The sequence below is a fragment of the Papio anubis genome, chromosome 6, assembly GCF_008728515.1.
Source record: "Papio anubis isolate 15944 chromosome 6, Panubis1.0, whole genome shotgun sequence".
In the NCBI taxonomy this organism is placed as follows: domain Eukaryota; kingdom Metazoa; phylum Chordata; class Mammalia; order Primates; family Cercopithecidae; genus Papio; species Papio anubis.
This window is the reverse complement of record NC_044981.1, coordinates 33,154,779-33,175,459: the sequence shown is the minus strand read 5'-3', so window position 1 is coordinate 33,175,459 and position 20,681 is coordinate 33,154,779. Positions and strand designations below refer to the sequence as shown.

General features: G+C 42.5%; 1 protein-coding gene across 1 annotated transcript in view; it reads right to left on the bottom strand.

Moving 5' to 3' along the window:
* Positions 1–20,681, bottom strand: part of UHRF1BP1 (UHRF1 binding protein 1) — an 81,016-nt gene that overhangs the window by 20,213 nt on the left and 40,122 nt on the right. Inside the window, exons 6-12 of the mRNA XM_031667055.1 lie at positions 20,449–20,589; positions 19,847–20,017; positions 18,964–19,156; positions 1,822–1,908; positions 1,116–1,286; positions 604–743; positions 73–214 (exon numbers count right to left, since the gene is read on the bottom strand). Coding sequence (XP_031522915.1) covers positions 73–214; positions 604–743; positions 1,116–1,286; positions 1,822–1,908; positions 18,964–19,156; positions 19,847–20,017; positions 20,449–20,589 — 1,045 coding nt within the window. The remainder of the gene's footprint in view (positions 1–72; positions 215–603; positions 744–1,115; positions 1,287–1,821; positions 1,909–18,963; positions 19,157–19,846; positions 20,018–20,448; positions 20,590–20,681) is intronic.

Here is a 20,681-nt window from a genome sequence, read left to right as displayed (position 1 = left end):
GTAGTGGCCCGAAGGCTGACAAATGGGAAAAGCATGAGCTAGACAGAAGAAATAGCCAGCCTAGATGCTTACCTGGAAGCTCCTGATTATCTGGGAAGTAATACTCCGTGAACTCAATATGAATGGCAGAGACCTGGGTGGGGAGGTTGTGAAGTTTCCGACTGCAGGAAAGGAGGGTAGATGGCTTTTTACTTGGCTGTCCAGCGGTGGAAACCTAAACAATCACAACTTACTGTTAGTATCAACAATCAAACTTAGAGCAGACCTCCATTTCCACTTAGGAAGCATAAAGCCTCTACCGTCCCTCCAAAATCTGTCACGGGGAACACAGTGCATTTCACACATATTCCAGGCCTTCTCACACCTGCCTCACGCTCTACATGAGTTAGTTTTTTCAGCGGGAGGTTCAAAGCAAAGCATTCACAGTAAAACTGGGGGAACTCCCAAGTCCTGATCTCACCAGCCCTGCTCAGAAAGAAACAGACCAAACTATTAATCTTCCCAGAAGTGAGGTAGATAGTCCCCAAATTCCAAAACTTTGTTCATACTGTTCCAGTTGCCTTCCAAGTAAACTGCTCCACCTCTTTCCAACCATGTCCTCACCTGGTGGATGTCCAGGTCATCCACCCGTACCACCAGGCAGCTAGAGCGTAAGCGGTTCCATGCTGGAGGCCGAAAGGCAGCCTGTCTGCCCTGAGAGGGGCTTCTCTCAAGAGGGTGCTTTCGAGGACTGGAAAGAGAATCTAAATAAAAATAAGGTGGGAAAAAGAATCCGATACATTCAACTCTCATTATTAATAGAATTAGGAAAGTAAAAATCCTAAGATCATTAACGCTATATGTAGGAAAGAGAGCTTAACACTGTCTAGCTCCTAGATGAACTCAAAAATATTATTCTTAAGACCAAGACAACAGTCTACTGAATAGAGATGATGACATCAACACTGCGGCTATCCCTGGGGTCAAAGAGGTCTCTGTAAAGAAAAAAGTCACTGATGTCTCTTCATTAGATACAGTTGGGATAATCAGCTAGTTCTTGCTTGATCTTCACTGTTATTCAAAGATAAATGGCAAGAAGCTAAGCAACTGGAGTCTTCCAGTTCCTCATAACCCACCTGCTCTTCTCCGAAAGGGAGAGTCTACTCCCAGGTGCCAGGGTGGTTTCAGACCTGTCTCTTCATGCCACTTCTCCATTTTGCTCTGAAATTCCATCACCAGCTTCTGGGCCCACTGGCCTCGGGTCTCCATGGCCTCACAGTGGCGTACCCAATGTTTGCAGCTATCACCTGTGCAAAGAAGAAGTGAAAAGATTTTAGCCCAAGATCTTGATGAATGTTTCAATTTTTCCTTTCCATCAGGATAGTCATAGTTCAGAATCTGATTCCTCACCCACAGTCCAGAAATCTCTGGGATAAGTAAAAATTATTCAATGATAGGTTGCACATTCTTCTGGATTCCATATGTGATTTTTCCCAAAGGCTCCCTAAAGGCAAGCTGTTGACTGCTGCCATATTTGACGATGGACTACTGGAGAGGCTCTAACACTAGTGGAAGCGAGGGGCTGAGAGTAGAATCAAAAGCAATATCTCAGGCCCTAGATATCTCCCCTACTCACTTTCTCTCATTACTGATAAAGAATCATCAACAGTGGAAGCTGCAAGTTTCCAGATGTCCTCTTGAAGAGGGGTATATCTAACACCCCTCTGAGCATGCACTGCAATCTCTGGCAACCTCCTGTTAAGCAGTCAGGGATGAATCCAGGAATCTGCCCTCAATATTTTGGGCTATGCTAGAATTGGCCCCATTCAGAGTTTTCCTAACCTGCCCAGTGGAAAGGGTAATAGTCAAACGCCATCTTGCGGAAGGTAAGCTGCATGGCACCACCCATGAGTCTGTTTGCAGAGACACCTATAAAATAAAAATACAGGTGAATGGCAGTGGAAGGAACAAAGAGGCCAAAACACCAACTCAAGCATGCAGAAGTCCTCTTAAGGACCGGCTTCAAAGCCCGGCTGATAACACCGTACAGCCAAGAGGCCACGATGTGAGGTGATTTGCAAGGCTGAGGCCCTCTTTTGAGTTACAACAGCCAATGGACATGCTCTAAAAGATCCAAAAGAAAGTATATTCCATTGTATCTGTAAATGGTTGCCAGACTTCCAGAAAGGCAAAAGAAACCACCAAACTCAGGATTCAGAAATTGCAGTCCTAGGTTTCCCAGACACACTCTACAGCCTTGACTGTTTCTCCAATCCCAGTTTTATTTCCCCTCAATACAACACACGAAGAGGCAGAAGCCAAATTCCCCCAAAACATAACCTACATTATTTCCTTTCATATCCTGGCCTCAGAGCTAAAGCTGTTACATTAGACAATGATTATATACTATACACACAAAGTACCACGGAATGCTAAAAACACTACACAAACAGGGACATTATAAAACAAACACATAGAATATTATAGGTAAACTGAAATTTTTAGCAATAAGCCAAACATTACACTATGTTTACCATGAATTTACATTTAATTGTTACTAAATGAATGAATTTTCCATGTTTCTATCATCTCTCTCCAATTAGACTAAAGAACTGTAAAAGTAGAAACGATGTATTCCACATGTGTGTATTGTCTGGGTCACCCTATTCAACTTCCAGCCTGTCTGCTACTAGTATATCTAGCATAGAGCCTTGTAAGTAGTAGATGCTCAAAGATATAAGAGAAAACACCACAGAAATGAGTGAAGGGAAACACCATGGAATTCTCTAGGTGTAAGCTTGCATACCTTCAACCAGTAAGGTCATTTCCATCCAATCGACATTTTGCCATCCCAAATTCTCCTAACAAGAGAGACCCCTATACAGTGTTTCTGTTTCTCAACTCTTCATAATCACCCCAAGCTGGCTTTTAAGATATTTTTTTCCTAATTGCCCTCTCTCCATGAAATGTTAATACCACAAATACATGTTAATGTACTATATGTGTGTGTATATATATATGCTTTAACATTTTAAAAAGAGTATGTATAAAGCATGTTCTTTTTATTCATTACTGGGTTACAAAATGCGAAATAATTTTTAAGTTAAAAGTTAAATTAACATTTTAAAAAGATATTAATATTTAACTTCACAACTGTATTTGCTAAGTTTTAGTTTTATGTATATATTATAATGTTTCAAGTTAAACATGCAAAAGATCAACTTATATAAATATATAATAGCAATATAATCAAAATTTTAAATATTCTAATTTTTTTCAGCAAATGAAAAACAATTAAAAATTTTTAATTTTTTTTCTTTTTTTTTGAGACGGAGTCTCACTCTGTTGCCCAGGCTGGAGTGCAGTGGCACTATCTCGGCTCACTGCAACCTCTGCTTCCTGGGTTCAAGCGATTCTCCTGCCTCAGCCTCCTGAGTAGCTGGGATTATAGGCATGCACCACCATGCCCTGCTAATTTTTCTATTTTTAGTAGAGACGGGGTTTCACCATGTTGGTCAGGCTGCTCTCCAACTCCTGACCTTGTGATCCACCTGTCTCAGCCTCCCAAAGTGTGGGGATTACAAGCATAACCCACCACACTCAGCCAAAAATTTTAATCTCTTAAAATTATTTTTAGTGAACATAACCTTTAACTTTTGCTTGATATAAGAAAATACCTGGCCAGGCACTGTGGCTGATGCCTATAATCCCAGCACTTTGGGAGGCCGAGGCGGGTGCATCACTTGAGGTCAGGAGTTCGAGACTCAGCCTGGCCAACATGGTGAAAGCTCATCTCTACTAAAAATACAAAAATTAGCAGGACTTGCTGGCACATGCCTGTAATCCCAGCTACTCAGGAGGCTGAGGTAGGAGAATCACTTGAACCTGGGAGGCAGAGGATGCAGTGAGCTGAGTGAGATGGCATCACTGTACTCCAGCCTAGGTGACAGAGCAAGACTGTCAAAAAAAAAAAAAAGAAAGAAAGAAAAGAAAAGAACTTTTAGAGGAGGAGGTAGAGCAAGATGGCCAAACACATCCCCTCCAGTGATTATCCAGCAAGAACATCAAATTGAACAACTATCCAGGCTGGGCATGGTGGCTCATTCCTGTAATCTCAGCATTTTGGAAGGCTGAGGTGGGCCTGGAAAACAGGGCAAAACTGCTCCCCCTGCCACAAAAAAAAATTTTTTAAATAGCTGAGTATGGTGGGGCATGCCTGTAGTCCCAGTCGGGAGTCCTAGCGTCAGTCAGAAGGCTGAGGCAGGAGGATCCCCTGAGCCTGAGAGTTTACTCCAGTGAGCTGTGATTGCACAACTGCACTCTAGCCTGCTTGGCAATGGAGCAAGACCCCGTCGCAAAAAAACAAACGAAAAATAACTATCCACACAGGAAATCATCTTCATAAGAACCAAAAATCAGATGAGTGATCACAGTACCCAGTTTTAACATCATATTACAGAAAGATGCCCCAAAGAAGGTAGAAAAGACAGTCTTGAATTGCCAACACCACTCTACCCCCAGTCTCCTGGCAGTGGCCTCATGGCACAGACAGCATCCGTGTGCTTCGGGGAGAGACCTCATAGTAATTATGGGACTTTGCATTGGAACTCAGTGCTGTCACAGCAGAAAGCCAACACAGGGCAGAATTCTGCCAGTGCCCACAGAGCATTTAGACCAGCCCTAGTCAGAGAGGAATCATCCATCCCGGAGGTTATTAGAGGTTATTACCTGAGTTCTGGCTAGCCCTACCACTGCATGCTCTAGGATCCTTAAGAAATTTGAAAAGCCACAAGGATTGTTAATTCCTGAGCAACTATTGGTGCTATGCTGGGATCAGAGCCAGTGGACTTGGGGTGCAAGTGACCTAGCGAAACATCAGCTGGGATAGCCAAAGGAATGCTTGCATCACCCTTCCCCCAACCCCATGCAGCACAGTTTGCAGCTCTGGGAGAGACTGCTTCCTGCACTTGAGGAGAGGACAGGAGAGGGGTGGATACAGAGGACTTTGTCTTGTGATTTGGATACCAGCTCAACCATTACAGAACAGGGCCCCAGGCAGAGTCCTGAGACCCTCATTCGAGGCCTCTAGCTCCCAGATGACATTTCTAGATACAACAGATCCTGGGTCCGAATGGAACCCACTGCCTTGAAGGGAAGGACCCAGTCCTGGAGGGATTCATTGCCTGCTGACTAAAAGGCCCTTGGGCCTTGAATAAACATGAGCAGCACCTAGACAGTATTCGCCATGGGCCTTGGTTGAGACCCAGGGCTGTGCTGGCTTCAGGTGTGATCTGGTGCACTCTTATTTGTGGTGGCCACAAGGAGAGACAACTCCTGCTTGAGGAAAGAAGAGAGAAGAGAAAAGGGGACTTTGTCTTGCAGCTGGGTACCAGCTCAGCCATAGTGGGGTCGTGTACCAAGTAGGCTCCTAGGGTCCCCGATTCCAGGCCTTAGCTCCTAGATGACATCTCTGGACCTGCCCTGGGCCAGAGTGGGGCCCACTGCCCTGAAAGGAGAGACCTAGACCTGAGAGCATTCACCACAAGCTGACTGAAGAGCTCTTGGGCCTTGAGTAACATTCAAAGGAGCTTCAATATGTCTGGCAGCAGACTTCTCAGTCTGCTAGGAGAGAGAGGCATGACATATTTAAAGTGATGAAGGAAAAAAACTTTTTTTTTTTTTTTGAGACTGAGTTTTGCTCTTGTTGCCCAGGCTGGAGTGCAGTGGCACGATCTCGGCTCACCACAACCTCCGCCTCCCAGGTTCAAGCGATTCTCCTGCCTCAGCCTCCCGAGTAGCTGGGATTACAGGAATGTACCACCATGCCCAGCTAATTTTGTATTTTTTTTTTAGTAGAGACAGGGTTTCTCCATGTCGGTCAAGCTTGTCTCGAATTCCCAACCTCAGTGATCTGCCTGCCTTAGCCTCCCAAAGTGCTGGGATTACAGGCATGAGCCACTGCGCCAGACCAGGAAAAAATTTTTATCCTAGAATAGTATATCCATGAAAATATGCTTCAGACATGAAGGAGAAATACTTTCCCAAACAGAAAAGGCTGAGGGATTTCATCAACACCAGATGTGTCCTACAAGAAATGCAAAAGGGAGTTCTTCAATCTGAAAGAAAAGGACGTTAACGAGCAATAAGAAATCATCTGATGGTATAAAACTCACTGAAAATAATAATTACAGAGACAAATACAGAATATTATAACCCTCTGATTATGGTGTATGAACTACTCATATCTTGAATAGAAAGACTAAAAGATGAACCTATCAAAAATAACTACAACAACTTTTCAAGACACAGACAGTATAATAAAATATAAAGAAAAACAACAAAAAGTTAAAAACCAGGGAGATGAAGTTAGAGTTTTTGTTAATTTCCTCTTTGCTTGTTTGTTAGTTGGTTTGTTTTTCTAATCAGTGCTAAGTTGTCATCAGTTTAAAATAATGGGGTATAAGATGTTATTTGTAAGCCTCGTGGTAATTTCAAATAAAAAACAAACTGGCTGGGTGCAGTGGCTCACGCCTATAATTAGCCAGTTGTGGTGGTGCATGCCTGTAGTCCTTTGGAAGGCCAAGACAGGTGCATCACTTGAGGCCACGGGTTTGAGACCAGCCTGGCCAACATGGCGAAACCCCGTCTCTACTGGAAATACAAAACTTAGCTGGGTGCAGTGGTGCATGCCTGTAATCCCAGCTACTCAGGAGGCTCAGGCACAAGAATTGCTTGAACCCAGGAGGCGGAGGTTGCAGTGAGCTGAGATCATGCCACTGCACTCCAGCCTGGGTGACAGAGCAAGACTTTGTCTCCAAAACCAAAAAAAAAAAAAAAAAAAAGAAAGAAAAAATCTACAACAGATGCACAAAAAAGAAGCAAGAAATTAAAATGTAGCACTAGAGGAAATCACCTTCACAGAAAGGAAGACAGGAAGGAAAGTCAGAAGGAAAAGAAGACCAGAAAACAAATTAAATGACAGGAACAAGTCCTTACTTATCAATAATAACATTGAATGTAAATAGACTAAACACTCCAATCAAAAGACATAGAATGGTTAAATAGATTAAAAAACAAAACCCAATGATCTGTTCCCTACAAGAAACACAATTCACCTACAAAGACACAAATGGACTGAAAAATAAAGGGATGGAAAAAGGTATTCCATGCAAATTAAAACTAAAAAAAGAGAAAGAAATAGTTACATATATATATACACACACACACACATCTATATACACATATATATACACACATATATACACATATATCTATATACATATATATACACACACACACACACACATATATATTTTTTTGAGACTGAGTCTCACTCTGTCACCCAGGCTGGAGTGCAATGGCACGATCTTGGCTCATTGCAACCTCCACCTCCTGGGTTCGAGTTATTCTCCTGCCTCAGCCTCCCAAGTAGCTGGGATTACAGGCACCTGCCACCACGCCAAGCTAATTTTTGTAGTTTTAGTAGAAACAGGATTTTGCCGTGTTAGCCAGGCTGGTCTTGAACTCCTGACCTCAAGTAATCTGCCCCCCGCTCAGCCTCCCAAAGTGTTGGGATTGCAGCCATGAGTCACCGCACCCAGCCCTGAATTTTTTTTTTTTTTTTTTTGAGACAGGGTCTTGCTCTGTTGCCTGGGCTGGAATGCACTGGTGCAATCATGGCTCACTGCAGCCTTTACCTCCCGGGCTCAAGCCTATAATCCTAGCATTTTGGGAGGCCAAGGCAGGCAGATCCCTTGAGTCCAGGAGTTCGAGACAGGCCTGGGCAACACGGCAAAATCTCATCTCTACAGAAAAAAAAAAAAAAAAAAAAAATTAGCCTGGCGTGGTAGTGCATGTCTGTAGTCTCAGCTAGTTAGGAGGCTGAGGTTGGAGGATCATCTGAGCCCAGGAGGCAGAGGATGCAGTGAGCCGAGATTGCACCACTGTATCCAGCCTGAGTGACAGAGTAAGGCTCTCTCGAAAAAATTTTAAAAAAGAAGAAGAAAGGAAAAAAAGAAAAGTAGAAAAATTTCAAGTACATAACCTCTTGATACATCTTAAAGAACTAGAAAAGCAAGGACAAACCAAATCCAAAATTAATAGAAGAAAATAAATAATAATAAATAAAAAAGATCAAGCAGAAATAAATGAAACAAAAACAATAGAAAAGATCAACAAAATAAAAAGTTTTTTTGAAAAGATAAACAAAATTGACAAACTTTTCCCCAGACTAAGAAAAAAGAGAGAAGACCCAAATAAATAAAATGAGATGAAAAAGGAGACACTACAACCAATACTGCAGAAATTCAAAAAATCAATAAAGACTACCATGAGCAATAAATTGGAAAACCTAGACGAAAAGGATAAATGCTTAGCTATATACAGCCTACCAAGATCAAACCATGAAGAAATCCAAAACCCGAATAGACAACAGCAAGTAATGAGATCAAAGGTATAATAAAAAGTCTCCCAGCAAAGAAAAGCCCAAGACCCGATAGCTTCACTGCTGAATTTTACCAAACATTTAAAGAAGAACTAATACCTATCCTATTCAAACTATTCCAAAAAAACAGAGGAGGAAGGAATACTTCCAGAATCATTCTGTGAAGCCAGTATGCTCCGATAACAAAATCAGACAAAGACACATCAAAAAGAAAACTTCCTACATGAAAGTGTTCTTGGGGAAAAAAAAAAGAAAAAGAAAAGAGAAAACTACAGGCTAATCTTCCTGATGAATACTGATGCAAAAATCCTCAAAAAAATACTAGCAAATGGAATTCAACCACACATTAAAAAGACCATTCAACCATCCCAGGGATTCAAGGATGATCCAAATATGCAAAACAATCTATAAGATAAAACATATCACAGAATGAAGAACAAAAATATATGATCATTTTACCTGATACTGAAAAAGCACTTGATAAAATTCAACATCCCTCATGAGAGAAAACTTCCAAAAACTGTGTATGGAAGGAACATAACTCAACATAATAAAACACATATACAACAGACTTGTACCTATTATCATACTCAATGGGGGAAAACTGAAAGCCTTTAAGATTTGGAACAAGATAAGGAGGCCCACTTTCACCACTGTTATTCGACATAGTATTGGAAGTCCTAGCTACAGCAACCAGACAACAGTAAGAATAGAGTATCCAAATTGGAAAGGAAGAAAAATTATCCTTGTTTGCAGATGATATGATCTCTTATATTTGAAAAAATCTAAAGACTCCACCAAAAAACTATCAGAACCAATAAACAAATTCAGTAAAGTTGTAGAATATAAAATCAACACACAAAAATCAGTAGCATTTCAATATGCCAACAGCAAACAATCTTAAAAAGAAATCAAGAGAGTAACCCCATTTACAATTCCTAAGTTTATAGGAATAAACTTAACCAAAGAAGTGAAAGATCTCTATAACAAAACTATTAAAACACTGATGCAAGAAACTGAGGAGGGCTAGGCTCATGCCTGTAATCCCAGCACTTTGGGAGGCCAAGGCAGGTGGATCACTTGAGGTCAGGAGTCCGAGACCAGCCTGGCCAACATGGTGAAACCCCATCTCTACTAAAACTACAAAAATTAGCCAGGCGTGGTGGTGGGTGCCTGTAATCTCAGCTACTCCAGAGGCTGAGGCAGGAGAATCACTTGAACCCGGAAGCGGAGGATGCAGTGAGCTGAGATTGCACCACTGCACTCCAGCCTAGGTGACAGAGCAAGGCTCTGTCTCAAAAAAGTGGAAGCGAGGAAAGCAGGGAAGGGGAGGGGAGGGGAGGGAAGGGGAAGTGAGGGAAGGAAGGAAGAAAAGAAAAAAAAACTGGACACAAAAAAATGGAAAGATATTCCATGTTCATGGATTAGAGAATCAACATTGTCTATACCACCCCAGCAACCTACAGCTTCAATGCAATCCCTATCAAAATACCAATGACTCCAGACTGGGTGACATAGGGAGACCGCATTTCTATAAAAAATGTAAAAATTGGCCGGGCGCGGTGGCTCAAGCCTGTAATCCTAGCACTTTGGGAGGCCGAGACGGGCGGATCACAAGGTCAGGAGATCGAGACCATCCTGGCTAACACGGTGAAACCCCATCTCTACTAAAAAGTACAAAAAACTAGCCGGGCGAGGTGGCGAGCGCCTGTAGTCCCAGCTACTCGGGAGGCTGAGCCAGGAGAATGGCGTAAACCCGGGAGGCGGAGCTTGCAGTGAGCAGAGATCCGGCCACTGCACTCCAGCCTGGGTGACAGAGCGAGACTCCGTCACAAAAAAAAAAAAAAAAAATGTAAAAATTAGCCAGGCATGGTGGTGTGCACGTGTAGTCCCAGCTATTCAGGAGGCTGAAGTGGGAGGATCACTTAAGCCTAGGAGGTTGAGGCTGCAGTGAGTCATGATTGTACCACTGCAATCCAGCCTGGGCAACAAAGCAAGACCCTCTCTCAAAACAAAAATAGATACCAATGATAGCCTTCGCAGAAATGGGAAAAATAATCCTAAAATGTATATGGAACCACACACACACAAAAAGAAAACAGAACAGCCAAAGCTAGCTGAGCAAAGAGAACAAAACTGGAGGAATCATGTTACCTGACTTCAAATTATACTATGGTGCTATAACCAAAACAGCATGACATAAAAACAGACATTCAGACTAATGGACAAAATAAAGAACTCAGAAACAAATCCATACATCTACATCTACAGTGAACTCATTACTGACAAAGGTATTAAGAACATACATTGGGGAAAGGATGGTCTTTTCAATAACTGGTTCTAGGAAAACTGGATATCCATATGTAGAAGAATGAAATTAGACCCCTATCTCTTGCCATACATGAAAATCAAATCAAAATGGATTAAATACTTAAGTCTAAGGCCTCAAACTATGAAACTACTACAAGAAAACACTGGGGAAACTCTCCACAACATTGGTCTGGACAAAGATTTCTTGAGTAATGCTCCCAAGGTACAAGCAACCATCGCAAAAATGGACAAATGGGATGACATTAAGTTAAAAAGCCTCTGCACCGAAAAAGAAGCAGACAACAAAGTGAAGAGACAACCCACACAATGGGAGAAAACATTTGCAAACTATTCATCTGGCAAGGGATTAATAACCAAAATAAATACGGAACTTAACAGGAAAAAAAAATCTAATAATCCAGTTAAAATGGGCAAAAGACCTGAATAGACATTTATCAAAAGAAGACATACAAATGGCAAATAGGCATATGAAAAAGTGCTCAATATCATGGATCACTAGAGAAATGAACATCAAAACCACAATGAGGCTGCGTACAGCGGCTCATGCCTGTAATTCTAGCACTTTGGGAAGCTGAGGCAGGTGGATCACTTGAAACCAGGATTTCAACACCAGCCCAGCCATCATAGTGAAATCCTATCTACTAAAAATACAAAAATTAGCCTGTCATGGTCATGAGTGCCTGTAATCCCAAAGTCAGAGGTTGCAGTAAGCTGACATCTTGTCACTGCACCCCAGCCTGGGCAACACAGCAAGACTCTGTCTCAAAAACAAACCAGGCTCGGCGCGGTGGCTCACGCCTGTAATCCCAAACACTTTGGAAGGCCGGAGTGGGTGCATCATGAGGTCAGGAGATCGAGACCATCCTGGCTTACATGGTGAAACCCCGTCTCTACTAAAAATACAAAAAAAATTAGCCAGGCATGGTGGCGAGTACCTGTAGTCCCAGCTACTCGGGAGGCTGAGGCAGGAGAATGGCGTGAACCTGGGAGGTGGAGCTTGCAGTGAGCTGAGATTGTGCCACTGCACTCCAGCCTGGGCAACAGAGTGAGACTCTGTCTCAAAAAACAAAACAAAACAAAACAAAATAAAACTACAATGAGATGTCATCCTACCCCAGTAAAAATGGCTTTTATTCAAAAGATAGGCAAAAACGAATGGTGGCAAAGATGTAAAGAAAAGGGAACCCCTGGACACGGCTGGTGGGAATGTAAATTAGTATAACTACTATGGAGAAGAGTATGGAGGTTCCTCAAAAAACTAAAGATAGAACTACCGTATGATCCAGCAATCCTACCACTAGGTATTTTTCCAAAGGAAATGAAATCAGTATGCCCAAGAGATATTTGCACTCTCATGTTTACTGCAGCACTATTCATAATAGCCAAGATTTGGAAGCAACCTAAGTCAACAATAATTTATTGTACATTTAAAAATAACTAAAAGAGGCCAGGCGCAGTGGCTCACGCTTGTAATCCCAGCACTTTGGGAGGCCGAGGCGGGTGGATCACAAGGTCAGGAGATCGAGACCATCCTGGCTAACATGGTGAAACCCTGTCTCTACTAAAAATGCAAAAAATTAGCCGGGCGTGGCGGCGGGCGCCTGTGGTCCCAGCTACTTGGGAGGCTGAGGCAGAAGAATGGCGAGAACCCGGGAGGCGGAGCTTGCAGTGAGCCAAGATCATGCCACTGCACTCCAGCCTGGGTGACTAAGCTAGACTCCGTCTCAAAAAATAAAAAAAAATAACAAAAAAAAATAACTGAAAGTAAAATTAGAATGTTTGTAACACAAATAAATAATAAATGCTTGAGGTGATAGATAACCAATTAACCTTGATGTGATTATTACGTATTATATGCCTGTATGAAAATATCTCCTGTATCCCATAAACATATAACCTATTATCCATAAAAATTAAAAAGTAAAAAGAAAATAACTTTTAAAACTATTACTCATTCAGATAGTGTCAACATTTTTTCAGCACTTGATTAACTTAACGATGAATTGAATAACTTTTACAGAATTAAATAATAAAACATAAACTATTTTCTGAATTGTATATAGACATGCGGGCAAAAAAAAAACAAAAACAAAAATAAAAATAACATAGACCAGGTGCAGTGGCTCACACCCTTAATCCCAACATTTTGGGAAGCCGAAGCAGAAGGATAGCTTGAGCTTAGGAGTTCAAGACCAGCCCTGGTAACATAGCAAGACCTCATCTCTACAAAAAATACAAAAATTAGCCAGGTGTGGTGACACATGCCTGTAGTCCCAGCTACTTGGGAGGCTGAGGTGGGAAGATCGTTTGAGTCTGGGAAGTTGAGGCTTCAGTGAATTATGATCATGCCATGACACTCCAAACTGGGCAACAGAATAAGACCCTGTTTCAAAAAAATAAGTAAATAAAATTTTAAAATAAAGTATTTTCATGTAATACTCAAAGTTCAAATCACAAAAGTACTGAGGATCAAACATAAGTAACACTAGCAAAGCAGCCAACAGCAGCCAACAGGCAGTTGCAGGCCACCTCTTACCATATAACTTTGAGATGGAGCAACTGATTGAGAGAAAGTCCTCTAACCACAGCCATCTGCTTGTCATAGTTTGTAACACTGATCTTCCACACATTTTGTATATCTTCCATGAACTCACTGTCAATGCTGCTCACGTAATACCCAAGAAAACCCAGTGAGATAAATTAAGTACTAAGGAATAAAATTTTGTCAGTCAGGTTAAACTTTATTTTTTACTTTTTAATTTTTTTAAAAAAATAGAACACCTGGGCTCAAGCAATCTTCCCATCTCAGCCTCCCAAAGTGCTGGGATTACAGGTGTGAGCCACCATGCCTGGATGGGTTAAGCTTTAGAGGGCCACAGATGATTGTTCTATCTAAGATCCCCACCGCACCCCTGAAACCAATTTTTGATTTCCAGACTAGGCAAATATCAAAAATAGATTAGTGGTTGCTTAGGAATTCGAAATGGGGTGTGACAGCAAATGGCTACAGGGTTTCTTTTAGGAGAAACAAAATGTTCTAAAATTAGATCATTGAGATGGTTATACAACCCTATGAATATATCAAAAAACACTGAGTTATATATTGTAAATGGATGAACGGTATGGTATGAGACTGCATCTCAATACAGCTTCAAAGAAAAGAGCCAATTTTCACCTGTTTGGGGTGATATCATCTCAGCTGAAAATCCATAACCTAGGCTACTGGAGGAAGAAGGTTCCACAACCATGCTTCCTCTGCTGGAGCTGCTTAGAGCTAAAAGAACAATAAACTACATGGAATGAGCATATTATAGTATGGTGTAGAATTGGAATCAAATATAATTAACAATTATCGACATATCTAATTGTAAACACATAATCATATATGAGACATAAATGGTAAATAGTGTATATAAATGACTATAATTCTCTAGTGAACTAGTGGGAAGAGGATAGCCTGCCCTTAAAAAAGAGAAATAAGGGCCGGGCGCGGTGGCTCAAGCCTGTAATCCCAGCACTTTGGGAGGCCGAGGCGGGTGGATCACGAGGTCAGGAGATCGAGACTATCCTGGCTAACATGGTGAAACCCCGTCTCTACTAAAAATACAAAAAACTAGCCGGGCGTGGTGGCGGGCGCCTGTAGTCTCAGCTACTTGGGAGGCTGAGGCGGGAGAATGGCGTGAACCCGGGAGGCGGAGCTTGCAGTGAGCCGAGATCACGCCACTGCACTCCAGCCTGGGAGACACAGCGAGACTCCGTCTCAAAAAAAAAAAAAAAAAAAAAAAAGAGAAATAAGGAAAGTTTTTGGCTAACAGGCTTTACCCTAAGAGAAAACAGTTAAAAAGCAGGTGGTACTCTCTTCCCTATCAACCACCAATCTTCTCTCAGAAGCCTGAAATGTGAGCTCCAGTTTGATTTTTTTCTTTTTTTTATTTTCTGGGGGAAGCCTTACTTCTATCTTTGCCATCCAGTTTGATTTTAAAAGACAGTGCTGTCCCACCTCAAGACAGTGCTGACCCCAATGACCCATCCAGTTTCCGATCATTTCACCTCTAATACCAAGGGATAGGTGAGCATGTTAGTCAGCAGCTCCAACATCCAGGCCATCATACCCCTTAATTTTAAAAAAGCAGCAGGTATAGCCTTCAAGTAGTCTCTAGAGCAGCACTGTCCAAAGAACTTTCTGTGATGATGGAGGTGTTCTATGGCTTATAGACTATACTGAGCAATTGAAATGTGGCTAGAGCAAATAAAGAACTAATTTTAATTTTAATTAACATGAAAATGAACCTTTAATTGTAATTTTCATTTTAATGTAAATAGCTGCATGTGGCAATTTAATACCATATTGGACAGATAATTCTAAAGTAATGATATCTAATAGAAACATAGACTGGGGCTGGGCGCACTGGCTCATGCCTGTAATCCCAACACTTTGGGAGACTGAAGTGGGCAGATCACTTGAGGTCAGGAGTTCAAGATCAGCCTGGCCAACATAGTGAAACTCCACCTCTACTAAAAATACAAAAAAATTAGCCAGGCATGATGGCAGGCGCCTATAGTCCCAGTTACTCGGGAGGCTGAGGCAGGAAAATGGTGTGAACCCGGAAGGCAGAGCTTGCAGTGAGCCGAGATTGCGCCACCGCACTCTGGCCGGAGCAACAGAGCGAAACTCTGTCTCAAAAAATAAAAATAAAAAGTGAAATTAATGGTAATAATATTTATTTATTTATTTATTTATTTATATTTATTTTTGGAGATGAAGTCTCGCTCTTGTCCCCCAGGCTGAAGCACGATGGTGCAATCTTGGCTCACTGCAACCTCCGCCTCTTGGGTTCAAGCAATTCTCCTACCTCAGCCTCCTGTGTAGGTGGGATTACAGGTGCCTGCCACCATGCCCAGCTAATTTTTGTTTTTTTGTTTGTTTGTTTTTTAAGTGGAGACGGGGTTTCACCATGTTGGCCAGGCTGGTCTCGAACTCCTGACCTCAGGTGATCCACCGCCCTCGGCCTCCCAAAGTGCTGGGATTATAGGTGTGAGCCACCAAGCCTGGCCAGTAATATGTATTTAAACCAATATACCCAAATGTTATTTCAACATAGAATCAACATGAAAATAATTATTGAGGTGGTTTACACTCTTTTTTTGGTACCATATTGTAAAGTACACGGATGTGCTTTGGTCAAGGAATATGCCTAGGCAGATGTCCAGGCCTGCATGACTCAGCAAGTTTAGAGCACCGTATAACTCCACCTGTTATCACAGCCATGTAGCCATAACATAGGAGGGCCATCCCTTGGCCCTGTACCACTATTGTCTGTAAAAGGCATAACTGCCCTGCTGATGCTAAGCTCTTGGGGCTCAGTTTGGCACAGCACAGCATGGCACGGCTCTTGTGCAGGCGCTGGCGCCCAGAGAGAGTGAAGCTACTGACCCCTGTAAGGGAGACTGGCTGTCTGGCAGACAGGCAGGGGAGAGCCAGGAACTGGGTTGTGCCCAGAGGGAAAGAGTTAAGCTGCTCACCCTGAAGGCAAGGGAGAGCCACCCACGCAGCTCTATGTATGGGAGCACCCGGAACAAGCAGCTGGGACAGTGTGAGAGAGCTGTTGATGAGAGAGCTAGCCGCTAAATAAAAGTACGTTTCACCTGCCTACCCCCCGATCCGCATTGCCCCCCGACCAAGTGTTCTTTCAGCTATCTGCCCATCCACCCACTCCCCTCAACCTCAGCATGGGCTGGAACCTAACCCTGGGCATGACATTTGGCATAGTCATGGACCTCACACATATCTTTGAAATCCAATGTTTATTTTACCTTTACAGAACATCTCAATTTGAATCAGCCACATTTCAAGTGCCCAGTAGTCACATGCAGTTAGTGGCTACTGTACTGGACAGAACAACTCCAGAAAGTCTTGAAGCCCTTCCTATATTACCTAGTTATCCCTTCCCCTCTCTCCCCAAATCCCAGACAGAGTTACAAGAACTCTCCCTGATCTCTGCCCCACACCACACCTGGGTATGGCAGGCTGCGAATTATTCCCATATTTTAAAATGTCTCATCTAAAACTTCCTCAAATTCCACCAAAAAGATCAATATAGTTTAATAAATGAATGGTAAAGCTACAGTCATTCACATCTTTGTATGGATTACAGAACTCTGGCACTTGAAGAGAACAGTACTAAACATTCCTCATCAAGTGACAGGGTGAAACTCAATCGTGTACTCTTAATTAGGACTTCTGAAACAATTAAAAACAAAATCTAAACAAACAATCAAAGCAAAAAATACCCAAAGCCTTTAGGTAACACTTGGAAGAAAAAACTAAACAAAATAATACTTGTTTTAGTAACAAACTTCCAAAATGAGTGAGTGGCAAATTATTTTCTGTGGTGGCAAAAACAATCTTTGCACTGTCATTGCTCCTTTCTTTCCTTTCAGAATGAGAGTAGAGGAGGGTTGAAATAACTTCAAGACCAAGGAATAGTCAAGCAGGAAAGGCAGTGCTGCTTGATGCCCCAGAAGAAATGAATAGGCAGGTCACCCAAGGAAACTGAGTCAAGATTTTTTTTTGAACCAGGATTTCACTGTGTCACCCAGGCTGGAGTATAGTGGCACAAATCATGCCTCACTGCAACCTCGAGCTCCTGGGCTCAAGCAATTCTCCCACCTTAGCCTCCTGAGTAGCTAGAACTATAGGGACACACCACCATACCTGGCTAATTACTTTTTTAAAAGATAGAGTCTCACTATATTGCCCAGGCTGGTCTCAAACTCCTGGGCTTAAGCGATCCTCCCACCTCAGCCTCCCAAAGTGTTAGGACTACAGGTGTGAGCCACTGCAGCTGATCTATGGCTAATTTTTAAATTTTTTGTAGAGAAAGGTTTTGCCATGTTGCCCAGGCTGGTCTCAAACTACTAAACTCAAGCAATCCTCTCACCTCAGCCTCCCAAAGTATTGGGATTACAGGCATGAGCCACTGTGCCTGGCCAGTGAATCTTGATCTTATTATAAGGTAAACAAAGCCTTCAGAGAAGATAAGCCAGCAAGAGAAAAATCTATTTAATACCATATGTAAGCATCAAAAACCAAGAGCTGATGGCAAAGGAGAGCTTAAAGGGAACACAGAGATAGTTTTGAAGAAACAAGCAGCAGTGTAATAAAACTTAATATTAGCCTATAATCAAGGTCCTCCAAATTCAGCATATTGGCTCATTTGAGCCTGACAACAACTTTTTTTTTTTTTTTTGAGACGGAGTCTTGCTCTCTCGCCCAGGCTGGAGTGCGGTGGCCGGATCTCAGCTCACTGCAAGCTCTGCCTCCCGGGTTTACACCATTCTCCTGCCTCAGCCTCCCAAGTAGCTGGGACTACAGGCGCCCGCCACCACGCCTGGCTAGTTTTTTGTATTTTTTTAGTAGAGACGGGGTTTCACCGTGTTAGCCAGGATGGTCTCGATCTTCTGACCTCGTGATCCACCCGTCTCGGCTTCCCAAAGTGCTGGGATTACAGGCTTGAGCCACCGCACCCAGCTGACAACATCTTTTGAGGTAAATGAGTGAGACATGATTTAACTCAGTTTCATGAATGTGGAAACTCAAACAGGTTAAGCAGAAGATTAAGTGATTTCCCCACGGCTCATAAAGGAAAGCAATGAGTCAATTAGTTTTTTTCATTCTGAATAAATGTAAACATATACATAATGCCAGTTGTTCTAAGTATGTCGAGATTACAGCATAACCTTGCTTGGGAAGAGAACATTTACACACAATAAATATTTAAACTGATCCCACATCTAAAAATTCTGAGGTTTCCTATAGTTGAATTTACTTACCTAAAATCTCACCCCAGTCGTTTTCAACCTCTGATAAGCATTAGGATTGCCTAAGGAACTTTGGTGAGGGGGAAAAAAAGTTTACACTGCTTGAACTCTACCACGGAAGACTCTAATTTAGAGGTATTTGGGGACAGGCCCAACATCTGTATTTTATTAAGTATGACATGTGGTTCTACTGCACCCTAAAGGCTGAACAGCCCTCAAACAAACAGGGCTACCACAGGAAGGCTGAAGCCCAAGGAATGCCTGTGATTAAGGGAAGCCAACCAAAGTACTCCACAGTGTCTTTTGAAAAGAGCCTTCATCCCCAGGCTCTGCCCAGAACTAGACAGTAACGTGGACCACCCAGCCCAGGCTCAGGCCTCATGGGGTACCTGGCTCTCGGGACTGGCTATCATCACAAATGTGCAGGTCCAGGCGGGAGATGAGCAGATGGTAGGAGGACTCTTTCACATCAAATTTCTCAAAGTACTGGCTGAGGCGGCTGCTGCTGCTGTTGCTGTTGCCCTGGCTGCCACCAAATGCCTGGGCCCAGGACTGCTGGGCACTGGGAGCTGGTGGGGTGATCTACATGTGACAGAGAGAGAAACAGGAAGTCCAGACCCTGAAAAGATCCTTTGTAGGCTTTCTTTAAGCTTTGGTCCAGCCTGAGGAAAACCACAGTTTAGCAAGATGTTCCTTCCCTCTCATAACTGTTGGCCTAGTAGCTCACTTAGGTCTGTTTCAATTATATCACCCAAACTCCCAAAGCCTAATTATAATTAAAATCTAATAACTGTTAATACAGTTCATAGTTCTGAATTGCCCTCCCGGCTCTCGCCCACCAGGTCTTAGTGGACTGATGCTAAAACATTTCCTCTAGGATGTCTTCCCTAAATGCTCTCTTTCAGCCTGTGTAGTGAGATGCCTCTTCTTTGTGCTCTCATGGCATATTGTTTATTCTATTACAGCATTTATCACACCATACTATAATAACTCATTTATGGTCCATCTTTCAAGACAGTGAGACCCCCAAGGACAGGAACAAGAGGTGTATTCCATTTTTCTTCTCCAGTGGCCAGCACTGTATACTTAATACACTGGAGGTACCCAGTGAACAGAATAAATAAAAAATCAGAGGTGCAGGCAAAGCCTATGAATACCCAGAAGTAAACGACAAATTTCCCAAATAAAGTCTAGATTCCACCTACATTAGTATGAGTTAGGTCTGGCCTACTGAGTCCCTAGCACACCAAGGGTGTCTGTTTTATCTCTAACCTGTACAGGTTCAGGGGCCAGGCTCTTTCTTTGCTGGGCTGACTTCTCCATGGCTTCACTCAGTGACTCTGCATACTTCATCATAGCCTTGAGCTGTGAGTCAGTTAGCACCCAGAGCAGGTCATCCAACAGGAACATCAGCTTGGAGGATATCACATTGCAATCTTTGGTCTGAGGAAGCCACAGACAACATGGGGTTTATTACCTTGTTCATTCCAACTTTCAAAGTGTTGCCCAATCAGTTTCAGAAGCGGCTTTTCAATCTCCAATATGTGAAAGTATCAAGCACTTTGGAGAGAGAATTTCTTACAAAACTACTAAAGTTTCCTTCATTTAAAAAAAAGCAGCAATAGTCAACTGCCAGGTGCCTATGTCAGTGTCCCTACATATGGGTAAAAATTGCAGTTTCCAAAACTAAGAAAACAGGAAGGTAGAAACATTCTATTACTAGAGCATGTTGGGCAACACTGAATTATAGGCCTTCCCCTTTCAACTGCCATTCCAGGGGCCAGTAACATTCCAAACAATAAGGGAATACCAAATCCAGGCTGTCTCATAGTATAAGAGATGGAAGTTTTCATGAGGCCAGAGAACACACTTACTCTTCTTTTGAGGGCTATTTGGATCCTGCCTTGGTTTGTAATAAGCCTCAATGGAGTGGTGACTGGGTCTTGATCACCATTGTCTGTAGCATCTGCCTCAATTCGGAGTGTTTGCCAAGTTATTTCCTTAAATGTTAAAACCTGGAAGGAGAGAAAGTAAAATCCTTCATCCTGTGAATGAAATTAACCAAGAAGCAAGAAGTCCAAGGAAAAAAAACTGGCAAAGCAGAGAC